At 43.2% G+C, this 18,962-nt stretch overlaps 2 protein-coding genes across 2 annotated transcripts; both read left to right on the top strand.

The window, feature by feature from the left end:
• The first annotated feature begins 294 nt into the window (after nt 1-294).
• LOC311134133 (RNA polymerase II subunit A C-terminal domain phosphatase SSU72-like) lies at nt 295-7,716 on the top strand. The gene is made up of 5 exons (XM_084167721.1): nt 295-599; nt 2,645-2,788; nt 4,273-4,412; nt 4,624-4,742; nt 6,565-7,716. The coding sequence occupies exons 1-5, from the start codon at nt 520-522 to the stop codon at nt 6,664-6,666; spliced, it is 585 nt and encodes a 194-aa protein (XP_084023847.1). The 5' UTR covers nt 295-519; the 3' UTR covers nt 6,667-7,716.
• A 1,767-nt stretch (nt 7,717-9,483) lies between these two features.
• Nucleotides 9,484-18,406, top strand: LOC311133377 (transmembrane protein 240-like; the record flags this gene model as incomplete). The annotated part of the gene is made up of 4 exons (XM_084166880.1): nt 9,484-9,540; nt 9,832-9,938; nt 16,765-16,973; nt 18,261-18,406. The coding sequence occupies 4 exons, from the start codon at nt 9,484-9,486 to the stop codon at nt 18,404-18,406; spliced, it is 519 nt and encodes a 172-aa protein (XP_084023006.1).
• Nucleotides 18,407-18,962: the final 556 nt, after the last annotated feature.

The raw sequence follows: 18,962 nt of genomic DNA, 5'->3' as shown, positions 1-18,962 counted from the left end.
GGAATCAATAAAACACTGCGAGAATATGATGTGTGTATGTGTAAATGGGTAAAGAAAAATATTATTATTTGTATCTATCTATCCATCCATCCATTGTACAAATAAAATATAGAATGCTATGCCTAGGCTTTTTGTACAATTAACGTAGGATAAATGTGGCACAGTGGCTGTCTGTTTTCCAGCATCATCAGGGCTTGAGGACGCTGAGAAGTTTACGTTTGGATGACGTCATGCATGCACAGGAGGAAAAAAATCCCTTTGGCGTGAAGCCCTGCCCCCTATGACATCAGCTGCAAAACCTTGGTTAAAAGTCCCCGCCGCCATTTTAACAGGCTTACGGAAAGAAGATTGTCACATCGCCTTGAAATATTTATACCTCGTTGTATTTGCTTAGTTAGCGAGATCGAAGGCCTTCCCCGCAGGCTTTTTGTGATAGTTACATTTCTACCACATTTAAAGTTGTGTGTTGTACTTTCTGAACATTCGATTGCTAGTTCTTTTAGAAAAATAGCATTCGCAATGCCGAGCCACCCGCTGCGCGTGGCGGTTGTGTGCTCGAGCAACCAGAACCGCAGCATGGAAGCGCACAACATCCTCAGGTAACATTACTGGACGAAAACTAAACAACGACGACATACTACGAAGCCAGCACCTTTGATTTTCAGCGGCCTGGGTATTTTACCTGGCTGAGAGCTCACCCTCTTCAACACAACAATGGGCTCGCTACGCAGACCGCGGTCTGTTTCCGGCAAACGACGCATTTTATTGCAATACACAATAATGACTAACTTCCATATTTACAAGACAGAGACGTGTGCTTAATTTTTTCATCAAGCTCAACTTGTTCCCAGTGTCACACATGGCGATAAAGCAAATTAATTTTTTTCTCGCCGGTCTACCGGAAGTAGGGCATTTTTAGTTCAATGCAGTGGCCATCCGCATAGCATATAGTGGAATCGGTGAGGGTAACCAGAAGTGGTCTAGTGATAATTTTTTGTGTTGCTGTTGGTCAGAGGGAGAAGGCGCTCAGAGTTAAACAAATGGGGCAAATAATTGTGAATTGTTTCGCTCTCAAGAAAAGGGTGCCTTTGAAAGGAGTGATTACTGGGGTAGCAGTAAATGTAAAAGTTGACCAACTGAAGGGGAATATTCCCGGTGTTTGTGATACTCGACGTTTGGTGCGACGCAAACAGGGTGGGGAAACAGAAGAGTCATTGTCTGTTCTTTTGAGTTTTGAAGTTGAGTCTTTGCCTGACAAAGTGAAGTTAGGATATATAACTTATCCAGTACGCGCTTATGTGCCGAATACATTACGATATTACAGGTGTCAAACTTATGGACATGTGGCAGCAGTGTGTAGGAGGGAGGTTCCAAGGTGTGAGAAGTGTGCAGAACGGCATGAGACAAAGGAATGTGTAGTATTGGGGAAAGCAGTGGTATGTGCTAATTGTAGGGGTGGCCATGGGGCTGGGGATCAGACATGTCCAGTGCGAGAGAAGCAGGTTGTGGTTTCCAGGGTAAGGGTAGAGAAGATGTCATATGCGGAGGCAGTGAAGAAAGTAGAGGGGGGGGGGGGCAGCTGCAGAGAGGTATTTGGGTGTGCGAGACTTGACATCAGAAGAGTTACAGGGAGTGTTAAGTGGTGATGTCCCATCATTTCAGGTTGAGGGCATGAGGTAGGAATGAATATATTTAAATAGTGGAGTAGGGTGGTGTTAATTATTAATAATATGTTTGCATTTGTGAGTGTAGTGTTAGATGGTAGGATATTTAAAAAAAAATCTAGCAAAATATAAGGGAGTTGTACTCCAGTTTAGTAGGTGGCGGTTATGCAACAAATTGGATGCCAACCGCCGTTAAACCTCATCGAAGAAGAACATCCGCATAGCCGCAGTCAGTCACTAGCTGGAGGTAGCTAGATCAAACTCTGTGGCTAGAACTAGGCAACCAACCAGTCAACTACCTGAAATTGTAAAAGGATGGTAACAAATAGGGAGACCTGCCATGCATCACCTACAATTTACTTTCAGGTTCGGGATTATTCCATGAAAGCGTCATAAAGTAATTGTCACTCAGCCTCTACATTCAAAATTGAGAAACTTTTTAGGCAGGGTAAAGGCCAAATCAAACGCGAACGAGCATTGCTTCGTGTAGACGCGAGAGAAATAGACTTGCTTTCTAATTTGTAGCGCATGAAGCTTTTGACGGCGTTGTCGCTCACGAGCGGTGTGTTTTCTGTCATTCACTACCGTGCATTCGAATTCCAGCGTGTTCACGTTTCGTTTGATTCGGCCTTTGTACACACTGGAATTTGAATGCATGATAGTGAATGACAGAAAAAAAGACGGGCTGTTGAAAGCGTCATGCGCTTCAAATTAGAAAGCAATTCTATTTTTCCCGCGTCTAGGCGAAGCAATGCTCGTTCGCGTTTCGTTTGATTTGGCTTTAACACTAAACAAATGTTAGACTAATTTGTAATTTTACTGAGTGAATAAAAAATAACTGGAAAATCTCAATGCATGGAGAGAGCCTGCCTATTGGGGAATGACTCCTGTGATGGGGCTCTTGAGATTAGATTTTCATGTCTTGTATGTGCTTGTCTGTAAGTAACCATCTTTCCCCCCTTCATTCTTTGTCTATACAGCAAGCGAGGCTTTGAAGTGCGCTCATTTGGGACAGGGTCCCATGTGAAGCTACCGGGTCCCGCACCGGACAAGCCCAATGTGTACGACTTCAAAACCACTTATGAACAGATGTACAACGACCTGGTCCGCAAGGACAAGGAGCTGTATCCCCTGCACTCTTCCATTCACACACAGACACAACATAAACACAGCCCTACCTCTTGTTTCTTTTCTCCAGTGAGTTATTCTCTTTATCTTCACTGGAAAATATACAAAATTAGATATATGAAATTATTAAGGGTGACTGAACAGGGAAGTGTATTTCATAGTGTTGCTTGTTGGGTGATTTTGTAGTAAAGGATGTACTTCACTAACCTGATCTCAGATCTGTTTGTGCTCTTGCGAACACCATTGCTGCCCATGTCAATCCGAACATTGGCGTGACAGTGAATGACACGAAGTTGGTATGATAGCACATACAGACTGCCACTCAGGCTAGTCCATTACATCTATTTTTGAGATTTATCACATGCTGTCACAATGCTTTTTCTAACAACGAGTGGGGTTCATGGAAGATTTCACTTTCAGCAGGTTTCAACATGTAAACAAGTAGCCATTTACCCTCTATAACCAGGTAGGTTGTTTCTGGGCCCAGAAACCAAAACTTCTAGGGAACATATCCCAGTCTTTCCATATCAAGACCAGGATGTAGACTTTAAACAAAAGAGAAGGGCTGGTTTGTAGAGCACTATATGTATTCGACCCAACTAGTAGTCAGTGTAGTTTTTAAATCTTGCATTTTGATTGGCCAAGGGCACTATTTTTGAATGTGAACATAATAGGCATACATTCATACGACAACTCTGGAACCCACATGGACCAACCTTAACTGGACTCCTCCCTTTACATCTGAGGAAATGTGATAGGTTTAAGCACTAAGGTGAAAAGGTGGTGCAATTACCATATTGTAGATGCCTATTAAATCCTCTCAGATCTACTGAAGTACATGGTGGGGTAGGGGCTAGCAATATATTTGGGATTCAGCGTAAGGCTGAATTATTTGAGACAGTTCAGTGTTAGAAGGCGTGCTCACTAGTGTTTTGGGGTGGGTATGGTTTAAGATGTATTTTAAAATGTACAAAAAAGTATGTTTTTGCGCAAGGAGATATCTGCATGCTAGTAAAAAGAAGGGGGTATATATTAGTTGTTAGTGGGAACACCATAGCACTCCTTTCACTGCCCAAGTTACTATTTGGGAGTATACAAGAGTGGGCCCTTATCCTTACAATGCAGCCAAGAATTTGAGATATTTTCTTGACTACTCTCAAAAATAGCAAATTTTCTCACTTTAAAATGAGTAGATAATGAAGGTGAGTTTATCTAGAATATTGCACTGGTAGTTCAAGTTATTAGAGGCCAGTTACAATCAGAGTTATTAGAGGTTGTTAGCAAAAATGTGTTAGAAGCTTCCAAAGATCAAATACTCAGATTTCGTTTTGTATGAGTTTTGGCCTCTAGAGGGCGTTGTCTGATGATTCTCAGTGACTTGACTAACCTTGTGTCATATATTTTCATAGATCACTTAGTGTTTGAGGTCTTGTGTGTTGGTCCCTCGTCTTGCTGTGTTCCTTGACCCTCAGCACCTCAGATACACACAGAATGGAATCCTGCACATGCTGGACCGCAACAAGCGGATCAAGTCCCGACCGGAACGCTTCCAGAGCTGTAAGGACCAGTTTGACCTGGTCATCACCTGTGAGGAGAGGGTCTATGACCAAGTGCTGGAGGGTGAGAGGGGACCAGGGACAGAAGGGGGGCTTCTCATGTCAAGTTGTGAACTATCAAATAGAAATGGAGTTTAATGCATGTGAAACACAACAGAAATAGTGAATACACTTACAATAAAGCATGCATAATTACTAAGTTACAGTCTAGGGCTAGGTCACTCTGGCTTCATGTTGATCGACGATCACTATTCTCCCCAATCTCTCCCACTTAGACCTGAGCTCTCGGGAGCAGGAGACCTTCACGCCGGTTCACGTCATCAACGTGGATATCCAGGACAACCACGAGGAGGCCACACTGGGGGCTTTCCTCATCTGTGAGCTGTGTCAGTGTGTGAGTGTCTCTGCCTGCCTGGCCACCAGCAACCACTATCCCAGGGTTACACTGTTACATTTTAGTCATTTAGCAGACGCTCTTATCCAGAGCGACTTACATGAGCAATTAGGGTTAAGTGCCTTGCTCGAGGGCACATCGACAGATTTTTCACCTAGTTGGCTCGGGGATTAGAACCAGCGACCTTTCGGTTACTGGCACTACGCTACCTTCCGCCCCACATTGTCATAGCATGAATGTCAGGGATATACAGTGGCTTGCGAAAGTATTCACCCCACTTGGTATTTTTCCTATTTTGTTGCCTTACAACCTGGAATTAAAATGGATTTTTGGGGGGTTTGTATCATTTGATTTACACAACATGCCTACCACTTTGAAGATGCAAAATATTTTTTGTTGTGAAACAAACAAGAAATAAGACAAAAAAACAGACCTTGAGCGTGCATAACTATTCACCCCCCCCCCCCCCCCCCCAAGACTGTTTCCCTCAAGACAGGTTTCCTTGTATTTAGCACCATCCATCATTCCTTCAATTCTGACCAGTTTCCCAGTCCCTGCCGATGGAAAAACAGCCCCACAGCATGATGCTGCCACCACCATGCTTCACTGTGGGTATGGTGTTCTCAGGGTGATGAGAGGTGTTGGGCTTGCGCTAGACATAGCGTTTTCCTTGATGGCCAAAAAGCTAAATTGTAGTCTCATCTGACCAGAGTACCTTTTTCCATATGTTTGGGGAGTCTCCCACATGCCATTTGGCGAACACCAAACGTGTTTGCTTATTTTTTTCTTTAAGCAATGGCTTTTTTCTGGCCACTCTTCCGTAAAGCACAGCTCTGGCGTGTACAGCTTAAAGTGGTCCTATGGACAGATACTCCAATCTCCGCTGTGGAGCTTTGCAGCTCCTTCAGGGTTATCTTTGGTCTCTTTGTTGCCTTTTTTAATGCCCTCCTTGCCTGGTCTGTGAGTTTTGGTGGGCGGCCCTCTCTTGGCAGGTTTGTTGTGGTGCCATATTCTTTCCATTTTTTAATAATGGATTTAATGGTGCTCAGTGGGATGTTCAAAGTTTCGGGTATTTTTTTATAACCCAACACTGATCTGTACTTCTCCACAACTTTGTCCCTGACCTGTTTGGAGAGCTCCTTGGTCTTCATGGTGCCGCTTGCTTGGTGGTGCCCCTTGCGTAGTGGTGTTGCAGACTCTGGAGCCTTTCAGAACCGGTGTATATATACTGCGATCATGTGACACTTAGATTGCACACAGGTGGACTTTATTTAACTAATTCTGTGACTTCTGAAGGTAAAGGGTTGCACCATATCTTATTTAGGGGCTTCATAGCAAAGGGGGTGAATACATATGCACGCACCACTTTTCCGTTATTTATTTTTTATAATTTTTAGAAACAAGTTTTTTATTTTTATTCCACTTCACCAATTTGGACTATTTTGTGTATGTCCATGACATGAAATCCAAATAAAAATCCATTTAAATTACAGGTTGTAATGCAACAAAATAGGAAAAACACCAAGGGGGATGAATACTTTTGCAAGGCCCTGTATGGTAGTATGGGTACAAACTCCTGTGGTGCTTAGTGGCACGTTGTTGCTACAGTGGGAAATGTATTCCGCAAGATACATAGTGTATCTGAAGATAATGATTTGGGACGTAGATGTGCAAATTATGTTGGTGATAAATACATACATAATGTTGTATGTGTAAGCGGTATAATGTCACTGTAATTTTATTACACTGAGCCCTAAAGTGTATGGATGTCTTGCCTTGACCCATGTAGCAGGTGTTGTATGTCTGACCTTCCCTCTCTCAGATCCAGCACACGGATGATATGGAAAATGAGATGGACGAGCTGCTGCAGGAGTTTGAGGACAAGAGCAACAGGCCTTTCCTCCACACTGTCTGCTTCTACTGATGCCCATGCTACCAAATCTGCAATATCATACGCCCCCTGACCAAACATGCACGTTTATACACAGGTTCATGCACACTTCCATATACACTTACTGATTACCTTTCACATACATACACACACACACACACACCCTCTGCTGTTGGTCAGGGCTGAGGGGACAGGGTTGAATGCTCTCTGCTCTCAAGTAGGCAGGCTCATCCCTCCTGCTCTACCTTTCCTCAGGGCCAAGGTGGGCCCAAGGTCCTCCCCCTTCTTACAGTGAAACCACTGACCCGCCTTCCCACAAAGAGAAATGCCCCTTTTGTCAAACATGTCCTCCTCTACCTCTAAAGTATTGCACAGTGATGCTGATTGCAGAGTAACAATGATTTGAGTTCCTTTTTAAGAATGATGAATAGATAGTTTTTATTAAGAATGATTTGTCGCCTTTACTCTTGATTGTGGAGAGTAGTATTGTTGACATGGATGGGATAGCGGAGACTGGTTAGGCATGAATGTGTTTCAGTGTGTGAGTGTGTACCAGTAGTTAATTAGGAATTAATCTAAATAGGGGGCAAATAATTAACCAAATAGAGACCACAAGGTTCTCTTTGCCCTCCTCATTTCCATTATGTTTTGATTCATATTTAAAAACTCAGAAGATTTGCTACCTTTTCCGGGTGTAATATTTTTTTTCTTTTGTAAACTGAAAAGAATGAAAATATTGTAATTATTTGCAAGCTGAGAGCTCAGTCCAGAGTGCCTGAATATTTCTGTATGTACATATGAATCCATTAAATGAATAAACATCTATAGAAAAAACTTGATGGATGCACATCTCTCTGCATGCAGATGGAATATTTTAATCAACAAATGTACCTTGTCAAGATTCTATAGTCCAATGACAGCATTCATAAAGATGGCAAAAAATGGCCTCTTCCATCTGCTGATGCTCATGTCCATGGCAACATGATACTGTGTATACCTTTTCAAATATGTGTTTTATCCTAGGCCTTTTTAAGCAGTTGCCCATCGCGTTAACAGCATGCCCATTAAAATGTTCAGTCCTGAGCTTACTCTAATTTCTACTGACTAATGATGAGCAATACAGTTGTTATATTCGGTGCACAGAAACAATTGAGTGGCGGGAACACAGTAGCCTGGCTCACCTTGAGTTGCACATGGAATGTAATAATGTCTGAGAGTATTATTTGACTGATGCAGCAGTTTGTTCATACTGGGAGAGGAGAGGGAAGGATGGGAGGGCTGCAAGGTCATTGATTTATGGTTAATGCAAAAAGGAAATCACCAGAGACAGAACTAGGGTTAAACTAACGTGACAGTCCCATATCCTAACCTCCCTCTGTCATCTCTAGTGATATAAATGGATAATGACCTTGTCCTGGCCTTATCTTACTATAGGCCTATAAGACCAGGGTGGTTTGGTTTGTCATAGGCTATATAATAAGGCAAAACCAGATTCTGTGACATTTTAGATTTCAGGTGACTAGTGTAAGCCTACGAAACATGGTGGAAATTCCCCATAGCCCATGCTATACCAATCCAATGTGTTTAAAAGTGTGGGGAGGACAGAGAACTGGAGCGCAGGGAGGGTCACTATACATGCCTTCTGCCTGCAGAGCCACACCATCAACAACACAGGTGCAATCCGGCCCACGGCCGTGGTGCAAAATCCACTCGTAATGATGCTGACCATGGTGCTATATCGTTAGCTGGCGCTGTTCATGGTGCTGAATTGTTTATATGTACGACCTTATAAGGAGACACTGGTTTCCCGCAGGTTAGAGTCAGGACAACATTATGAAAAAGCCTTTCAATATGTGACATTCTATTATTCACCATGTCCGATACAGGGCTGGCATTCCCGGGGCCCCCAATCCACTCAAGACCAATTCATCTTCCTCTTGCTTGCTTTTCCCTGATAGACGTCGGCAATAAAGTGAATGTGTTGTCACAAACAAAGCCCAGCACAACATAATGATGTAGCATACATAAATGAACTACAATGTCAGAGAGAGAGAGAGAGTATCCATATCAGTTTAGTTAATTCGTTGTTTATTTATGTTGAAGCATGCTATCATCATTAACATAAACTAAACCCTTGACATATGAATATGCTGGCCTACTAAGCTTTTGAGTGCACATTTGTGGCGGAAATTGATACAGCCTATAATTTGTGTCTCTGTAGGAGCCTAACAATGCCTCGGCTATTATCAACTGGAATGCACAGTGGGAGGCTCCATTCTCTCTTTCAGCTGCGCCAAAGTAGCCTATCCTGTCGGATTATGAGAAATTATAGATAGCCTGACAGTGAACAAACACCTTCTAGAGGGAGCTAACACGGAAAACGACCTGATACGAGAAGAAAACATGAATTGATGCCTCCTTGCCTAATGCTAGTGGATGCGTCCAGGTAAATAGGCTACACCAGGAACACTGTGCAGAGGCTGGCATCACAACAACGCATGGATCGCGACTTCGTCCTGCTATCTTCTGTGTTGCGGTGCTCTGGAATAGCCTAACAATAATTTTTCTGACATACGCTACAGCTTTCACACCACGCCTCCCCGTTGCACGCACCTCGATTAACCATATTCGCCCGTGCACCGTGTGCTTTTCAAAAGGGAGCGAAAAAGAGACTGGTCCGCATCTCCTCATGTCGCTGAGAAAGGAACATCGGATAGACGATGCAAGGATGGGTGGTTGGACACTGATGCTGCATCCATGAGCGCATTCACTTCAGAGTGTTGTTTTTCGGCCCAGGTACCACAGGATAGATCTGGAGAGAGAACAAGAAACTGCTGTTGGGAAGTTTTGATGCGAACGGGCACAACCACCATTACCTTTATGATTTTTGGGGCTTTACTTGTGATGGTAAGAAGAACACGGTTATCCTCATTCCCCACACTCCCTTATGTGTAAACATTTAATCTGTTCAAAGCTTTCAAAGGGATATTTCAAACGACCTAGACAACAACGTGGTCTACATGAGGCGACACAATCAATAAACAAACTGTCAAGCGAAAACATTTTTTCTGGAGTAGCTACACTTAATTATTTTTTGAATTTAGATTTTTGTCTTATCTACCTGAAAAGTCGGGCAACAGATGCTGTTATGGGAATGTGGCTTGTTTTGTCCTTCTTGACTTCAGTGGTTCTTTTCAGGCTGCAGCGTGTCTAACGGACATGAACGCGCTACTGGACCGCTTTCACAACTATATCTTACCACATTTACGAGGAGAGGACCACGTCTGCCATTGCAACTGTGGAAGGTAAAACAAACTTTCCAAAAGAATGGGATTTAAAGTTATGCAAAACAAGAGCATGAGTAAACCGTTGGTTTAAAACTGCACTGTAAAACCATGCGTTTAGGATCTGAGCACAGAACTAAACACTTCTGTAACACTTTTTAAACGCATCAAGGCATTTAGAATATCAATGATAACGCGTCACAGTGTTTAGATTGTAAACACCAGAACATGTTTATTCGATGTAACACTTTTAAACACATTCAGCACAAGGCGTTTATGTTTTAAACACTAAACACTGGGGGTGTTATTTTAAACTCCCTTTCCTTTAACACTGTAGGGTAAAGCCATATTTGCATACTTCCCAGCATGCCTTTCGAGTGAATGTGAGCGATACCCACCAATGACTGTGTTTAATAGTGGCAGAGGCATGGTTGTTGCATTCAATAACTTCTATTCCTGAAGCCTTCACCTAGTGATTGCCTATGTGAATGTGTTAAAATTAAATGTAAACTCTTTATGAACACAAATTATACATTTCATCCCATAAGTTATGACCTTGTTATTGACATTGTGGTTTGAAAAAAATCCTGTCTCATGGGCCACATCAGACCTGCAAGTCACAATAGGCTGGTTTGTGAAGTGATTAATAATTCCTATCGGAATCCAGCCAGAGGGAGGATATCCAATAATTTTTATATTTTATCACCCACAACCTGCACTCAGAATGACTGCTATGGTGAAGGACTAAACAAACACGACTACCTAAAATATCTAAACTGGAACAACCATCTCAGTAATGGGTGCAATAAGTCCAACCCCTTACAGAGTGGATCAGTTTAGACAAATGTAAGTTATTTATCTCAAAACAAATGTTTATTTGTCACAGGTGCTGAATACAACTGGTGTAGACTTTACCGTGAAATGTTTGCTTAGGAGCCCTTCCCAACAATGCAGAGTTTAAAGATAAAAATAAAATAGTAACACAATAGGAATAAAATAAAATACACAAAAATGGAGCTATGTACAGGGAGTACCAGTACTAAGTCAATGTGCAGAGGTATGAAGTAAAAGAGGTAGATATGTACATGAAGGCAGGGTAAAGTGACTAGGCATCAGGATAGATAATAATAAGAGTAACATAAAGAACAGAGTAGCAGCAGCAAATGTTGAGTGTAAAAGTGTGTGTGTGTGTGTGTGTGTGTGTGTTTGTGTTGTGTCGGTCTGCGTTTGTGTGTTATCTGTGTGTGTGTGTATGTAGTGTATGGGAATGTGTGTGGGTTTTGTGTGGGAGTGTCAATGTAGTGTGTGTGAGTGAGCGTGTATATGGTTAGTTTACAGCATGTAGTCTAGTGAGTGTGCGTAGGGTCAGTGCAAGATAGAGTCAGAACAACTAGTTTGGGTACCATTAATTTATTACTTAGCAGTATGGCTATTTAGCAGTCTTATGGCTTGGGGGTAGAAGCTGTCTCGGAGCCTGTTGGTCTGAGAGCTGATGCTCCGGTACCGTTTCTCAGATGGTAGCAGAGTGAACAGTCTATGGCTTGGGTGGCTGGAGTCTTTGGCAATTCTTTGGGCCTTTATCTGACTCCGCCTGATATAGAGGTCTCGGATGGCAGGGACCTCGGCCCCAGTGATGTACCGGGCTGTCCGCACCACCCTCTGTAGCGTTTTGGGGTCAATGGCGGTGCATTTGCCATACCAAGCGGTGCAGCTGTATAACTTTTTGAGGATCTGAGGGCCCATGCCAAATCTTTTCAGCCTCTTGAGGAGGAAGAGGTGCTGCCGTGCCCTCTTCATGACTGTGTTAGGGTGTGTGTGAACCATGTTAAGTCCTTAGTGATGTGGACGCCAAGGAACTTGAAGCTCTCGACCCACTCCACAACAGCCCAGTCGATGTGGATGGGGGCGTGCTCTACCCTCTTTCTCTTATAGTCCACGATCAGCTCCTTGGTCTTACTGAAGTTGAGGGACAGGTTGTTGTCCTGGCACCACACTGCTAAGTCTCTGACCTCCGTACCCTCACCACCTGGGAGCAGCCCGTCAGGAAGTCCAGGATCCAGTTGCAGAGGGAGGGGTTCAGTCCCAGGGTCCCTAGCTTGGTGATTAGCTTGGAGGGGACTATGGTGTTGAACGCTGAGCTGTAGTCTATGAACAGCATTTTCACATAGTTATTTCCCCTCTTGTCCAGGTGGGAGACGGTAGTGTGAAGTGCAATTGAGATTGCGTCATCTGTGGATCTGTTGGGGCAGTATGCGAATTGAACTGGGTCTAGGGTGTCTGGGATGTTGGTATTGATGTGTGTCATGACCAGCCTTTCAAATAACTTCATAATTACAGATCTGAATGCTACAGGGTGATAGTCATTTAGGCAGGTTACCTTGAAGCGCTTGGGAACACGGACAATGGTGGTCAGCTTGAAACATGTTGGGATTACAGACAAGGATAGATTGAAAATGTCTGTGAAGACACTTGCCAGCTGGTCTGCGCCCTGGTATTCCGTCTGGCCCTGCAGCCTTGTGATTGTTAACCTGTTTAAACGTTTTGCTCACATTGGCCATGGAGAGCGAGATCACACAGTCATCTGGAAAAACAGGGGCTTTCACGCAAGGCACAGTGTTATATTCCTCAAAACGAGCATAAAAGGCATTTAGCTCATTTGGGAGTTCTGCATCGCTGGGCAACTCATGGCTGGGATTCCCTTTGTAATCCGTTATTGTCTGCAAGCCCTGACACATACGATGAGCATCTGAGCCGGTGTAATAGGATTCCACCTTTCTCCTATATTGTTCTTTCGCATGTTTGATGTCTCGTCGGATGCCGTAGCAGGCTTTCTTGTATGTGTCCATGTTCGTTTCCCGTTCCTAGCCTTTAGCCCAGCGCGGATATTGCCTGTAATCCATGTTTTTTTGGTTTGGATACATTCTTATAGTCACTGTGTAGTGTATGTAATAATAATAATAATAATAATATGCCATTTAGCAGACGCTTTTATCCAAAGCGACTTACAGTCATGTGTGCATACATTTTTACTTATGGGTGGTCCCTGGGATCGAACCCACTACCCTGTCGTTACAAGCGCCATGCTCTACCAATTGAGCTACAGAGGACCGCCCATATGTATAGTATACAATCAATATAGTTTAAGATCAATTAATCAATCATCCATTAATCAATGCATGAGGAAACATAGATATTAAAACAAAACTATTATTAAAATCAACCTGCAACAAAGCATGCTGGAAATATAATATTGAGGCAACTCCCACATATTTTTCTATATGAGAGAGTAAATGGAAATGAACACAGTTGAGTAACAAAAACACCACACGATTCTAAAGATTTCTTGAATCAAATGTCCTGTTCAGTTGTGCTGAAATATAGGTAAGGTGACAGATATTCCTAACACTGATCTGAATAAAAGGCATGGAAAGTCACTACAATTTCTAATAACTAAATGCACCATAAACAGGACAATGGGAAAGTAAACACTACTGTTTAAAATCTGAATACTTAGGAGATACAGTTGAAGTCGGAAGTTTACATACACCTTAGTCAAATACATTTAAACTCAGTTTTTCACAATTCCTGACATTTAATCCTAGTAAAAATTCCCTCTTAGGTCAGTTAGGATCACCACTTTATTTTAAGAATGTGAAATGTCAGAATAATAGTAGAGAGAATGATTTATTTCAGCTTTTATTTATTTCATCACATTCCCAGTGGGTCAGAAGTTTACATACACTCAATTAGTATTTGGTAGCATTGGCTTTAATTTGTTTAATTTGGGTCAAACATTTCGGGTAGCCTTCCACAAGCTTCCCACAATAAGTTGGGTGAATTTTGGCCCATTCCTCCTGACAGAGCTCGTGTAACTGAGTCAGGTTTGTAGGCCTCCTTGCTCGCACACGCTTTTTCATTTCTGCCCACAAATGTTCTATAGGATTGAGGTCAGGGCTTTGTGATGGCCACTCCAATACCTTGACTTTGTTGTCCTTAAGCCATTTTGCCACAACTTTGAAAGTATACTTGCGGTCATTGTCCATTTGGAAGACCCATTTGCGACCAAGCTTTAACTTCCTGACTGTCTTGAGATGTTGCTTCAATATATCCACATAATTTTCCTTCCTCATGATGCCATCTATTTTGTGAAGTGCACCAGTCCCTCCTGCAGCAAAGCACCCCCACAGCATGATGCTGCCACCCCCATGCTTCACGGTTGGGATGGTGTTCTTCGGCTTGCAAGCACCCCCTTTTTCCTCCAAACATAACGATGGTCATTATGGCCAAACAGTTCTATTTTTGTTTCATCAGACCAGAGGACATTTCTCCAAAAAGTACGATCTTTGTCCCCATGTGCAGTTGCAAACCGTAGTCTGGCTTTTTTATGGAAGTTTTGGAGCAGTGGCTTCTTCCTTGCTGAGCGGCCTTTCAGGTTATGTCGATATAGGACTCGTTTTACTGTGGATATAGATACTTTTGTACCTGTTTCCTCCAGCATCTTCACAAGGTCCTTTGCTGTTGTTCTGGGATTGATTTGCACTTTTCGCACCAAAGGACATTCATCTCTAGGAGACAGAACACGTCTCCTTCCTGAGCGGTATGACAGCTGCGTGGTCCCATGGTGTTTATACTTGCATACTATTGTTTGTACAGATGAACGTGGTACCTTCAGGCATTTGGAAATTGCTCCCAAGGATGAACCAGACTTGTGGAGGTCTACAATGTTTGGCTGATTTCTTTTGATTTTCCCATGATGTCAAGCAAAGAGGCACTGTGTTTGAAGGTAGGCCTTGAAAGACATCCACAGGTACACCTCAAATGATGTCAATTAGCCTATCAGAAGCTTCTAAAGCCATGACATCATTTTCTGGAATTTTCCAAGCTGTTTAAAGGCACAGTCAACTGAGTGAATGTAAACTTCTGACCCACTGGAATTGTGATACAGTGAATTATAAGTGAAATAATCTGTCTGTAAACAATTGTTGGAAAAATTACTTGTGTCATGCACAAAGTAGATGTCCTAACCGACTTGCCAAAACTATAGTTTGTTAACAAGAAATGTGTGGAGTGGTTGAAAAACAAGTTTTTATGACTCCAACCTAAGTGTATGTAAACTTCCGACTTCAACTGTATACTGTAGGTGTTCTCCTGGTTGGAAACGGACTGGAAAAAGCTGACTATCATGTTTAATCTTGCATTCTAACGCCTGTGTTCAAGATGAGAACACTTATTGGCAAATCTAAATGCCTAATGTTTAAGTTTTAAACACTGACGTTTAGGTTATAAACATGTCACGTTTCATGGTTTTACAGTGTGCAGGTGATAGTACACTGTTTATGGTGGATGGTACATCAATATTTTGTTGTTTTTTATAAGACAAAGAATGTTGACAGTTCTGTTTATGTCGACTCACCTCAGAGATCACTGGTGAACTAATGATGTAAAGCATCTGAGATCATGCATTATCTGCATGTAACCTACAGCATCTCCTATCACTTTTATCATCTCATTACAGTCTGTACATCAATGATGTATGAAACAGCTGTTGAACTATGTTGAACTGTGCTCCTGTACATGATGGAAATGACTGGGTCTACATTCCCACAGTGTGACACGTCACCTGTCAAGTTTTCAGTCTACTCCTTAGGCCCACATCTTAGTCATCACTTACAGTTGAAATAAATTGAAATGTGTTTGAGTGAGATAGAGATGGAGACAGAGAAAAAGAGAGCGGTATTGTGTGACCCTCTCAGATACTGATGAGTTGTTGGATAGCAAGATCTTTCACTCTCTCACAAGCTGACTTCTCTCACTTCTTTGTGCTTGCCACATCCTCATTTTTTTGTTGGCACATACAGTACCTCACTCTTGCAACTCTCTGCCCAATGGGGACAGATGTCGTTTTAATGTCTAGTTTTGATTTACAGTACATTTGGTTGTGTTTTCAACAAACGAGAATTCAACATGAAATCAACAAAATAATTCACGTAATTGGATTTAGGTTAAAAGTTGGGTGAAAAAATACAAAATTCCCTTACGTTGATTACTTTTTGCAAATCCAATCAGTTTTCCACGTTGATTCAACGTCATCACATTGTATTTTTTGTTGTTGAAATTACGTGGAAACCACATTGATTCAACCAGTTTTTGTCCAGTGGGTGCCCACGTCAACACTCTCTTCTTGCTGCTATGGTTTCTCTCTACTGGGAGTGATTCCTGCAGGCCAGTGGTAGAGGGGGCTGGTCCACATGCATCCCCCAACTCCCATGGGGAAGCGAGGCCAGCTGTTAGTGATGCATTTCCTGTACTGCCCTGTAGCTGTTCACCGCTCAGTGATGGGGCTGACAGCAGCACGCCCACCCGACCACATCCATCCATCCAACCATCCCACTCACCCACACACAGCGCTACAGCAAAGTATATAGAACCACACATAGCCTAACCATTTACAGTCTATATATGGTAGATTTAATTACTCCTTTATGTCCTGTGTAGCTCAGTTGGTAGAGCATGGCACTTGCAACGCCAGGGTTGTGGGTTCGTTTCCCACGAGGGGCCAGTATGAAAATGTATGCACTCACTAACTGTAAGTCGCTCTGGATAAGAGCGTCTGTTAAATGTCATTGTATCTTCCTCAATGCACTTTTTCTTCATTATATTTTTCTTCTTCTTCTTCCTCTCTCTACTCCCCCCCCCCCCCCATCCTCCTGTCCCTCCTCTCTTCTCTCACTCTACTCCCTCACCTTTTCCTCCCTCCCCGCTCCACGTGACCTGCTCCCTTCTCTCTTCTCCTCACCTCACCCCCTCCCCTCTCTCCTGTTCTCTGTCCCCTCCCTCTGGGCTTCAGGCACCATGTACACTATGTGATCCCGTATGATGGGGACCAGTCTCTGGTGGACTCGGCAGATAACTACTTTGTGAGTGACAGCGTGACCAAGCAGGAGCTGGACCTGATGCTGGGGCTGCTGCTGGGCTTCCTCCTCAGCTGGCTGCTGCTGTGCCTGGACGGGGCGCTGCACGCTGCCCTCAGAGCCTGGAGGGCCAAACAGCACCATGGTGAGTCAGCAGGGGGCCCCCAGGGGCACAACCCCACAGGAGAGCTCCAAAAGGCAGAGAGACAATGTATGGGGAGCTGGTCTAAAAAGGCTGACACAGCTCTGGGTTATAAAAACAGCTGCAGTAGAAAGTTACTAAAGAATACAGATGTTTTGTTCATGGGGTGGGGGTAAAATAGGATATTCTTTGGGTGAGTGAGGGAATGTACAGGAGAGCAAAAGTCTAAAGGTGCAGAGGTACGATGCCTCAACTTTGGATTAGCCTTGTTTGGTGAAAACTGCAGTATCGTGGGCAGCCTCCGTTCCAGAGACTACAGTACAGTGTGTATACCTGTCTATGGTTCAATGGCATTTATAAGTGTGACTCAGCCATCGACCCACTTTATCACAATATTCCCCAGCTTGCTGCTGTTTCTCTTTTGATTTCCTAAATTTCATTTCGGGTCAGTGTTTTTCAGGCTTATAAATGTATATGACAGCAGGAGTTTGTTCCTCCCTCAGATTTCTACATGAAACTGTTGTCACTGATATAGTCATCATACATTATTCCCCTTTAGTCTAGTCACAGTTTTTCCTGTGTGTGGAGTTTTCTCTTCATATTTCTATATCCAGTTGTGGGATTGGTGTAATTCCCCCCAGAGCTGCTTGCCGTGTAGGAAGTGATGGGGGTGGTTGGGAAAGAGGTGTAGAAATTAGTCATTTATAGCGTCGTGTCTTTTCAAATTGATATTTCCTCTCATGCGCACACACACACACAAGCATGCACATGCATGCACACACACAGACAGCGTTAATTTGAGTGTTTGTGGTTTTAAACTGCGAGTTCAGAGTAGACTTACTGCAATATTTCAGTGTCTTGTGATTTCTCTCTCTGTACAGATTTTGAATCCCTCTCCCTCGCTTACAATTCAGTATTTATCTCGACCTCCCATCTCACCAATCAAATTCATGTCATTTAATTCTCTCCCATCGCCTGTCTATCCTGTGAAAAGTCTGTGGGCTTTATTAGTATGGCGGAGATGTCTCGTCCTCCCCCCCCCCCCCCCCCCCCCCACCCCCCACCCACACACACACACACACACACACACACACACACACACACACGGTGACAGCGTTTACAGCGTTGGGCCAGTAACCGAAAGGTGGCTAGTTTGAATCCCCGGGCCAGCAAGGCAAAAAAACACATGCAAACTGGCACACAAACTAAATGGTGGACAAATCCTTAATCTTTCAATCAATGTCGTACATCTTCCCCGACCCCCTTCTTTCTTTCCTTTACTGTGTCCAGATGTGTTCTCCTGGTCATGGGTTCCCCGCTTCTGTAAACTGGGGAGACGGGTGCATATGAGAAAGCTACAGGACTCAAGTGGGAACATGGTGCACGTTAAGCAGAAGCTGTACCACAACGGACACCCCAGCCCATGCCACCTCTGAGAGCCATGGCACAACTAACACCCCAGCCCACGCCATTTCTGAGCGCCTTGGACTGGCTGAGACCATAGACTGAGACCTGCTGTCAACTGACCAACCAGACTCTAGACACAAGGGCAGCTAAACAAAGACTATCCAAGATATACCCTTCAAACCATACTGTTTCTTATGGACACTGGATAGAGCACTTTATCAACTGGCCCAATGGCCTTCACACACAGTGCAAAACTCACCCTCCATATGTCTTGACTGGAGATTCTTTAATGTAAAAGGATGTAGGTAATGGAGGGTCCAGTTATTAGGGGGTAAGCAATTTGATAAGAGTGTGTCAGTTTTTCAAAATAGTTATATATATTTGGTTTTAGAATGTCAATTTTGCTAGAAGTGGGGATAGGGTGTATATTTTGCATGGGATTTGTCGGTTTGTAGAAAAAAATATTTATTTTGCCTTAAGAAATAAAAATATTTATTTAGCTTGAGACTGTATTTTGAGAGGGGTTTGTGTATTGGGAGATGTACTTTGTCTATTTTAGAAATTTGGCATGTAAAAACTGTCCTG

The sequence above is a fragment of the Coregonus lavaretus genome, assembly GCF_964263955.1.
Source record: "Coregonus lavaretus genome assembly, chromosome: 8".
Classification (NCBI taxonomy): Eukaryota; Metazoa; Chordata; class Actinopteri; order Salmoniformes; family Salmonidae; genus Coregonus; species Coregonus lavaretus.
This window is presented reverse-complemented; position numbering and strand designations above follow the sequence as displayed.

Excerpts from the sequence above, each read along its gene's own strand:
- LOC311134133 (XM_084167721.1), top strand. The coding sequence starts at position 520 with ATGCCGAGCCACCCGCTGCGCGTGGCGGTTGTGTGCTCGAGCAACCAG. Across the intron at positions 600-2,644 it reads GAAGCGCACAACATCCTCAG|CAAGCGAGGCTTTGAAGTGC; the intron begins GTAACATTACTG and ends TTGTCTATACAG. Across the intron at positions 4,413-4,623 it reads CTATGACCAAGTGCTGGAGG|ACCTGAGCTCTCGGGAGCAG; the intron begins GTGAGAGGGGAC and ends TCTCCCACTTAG.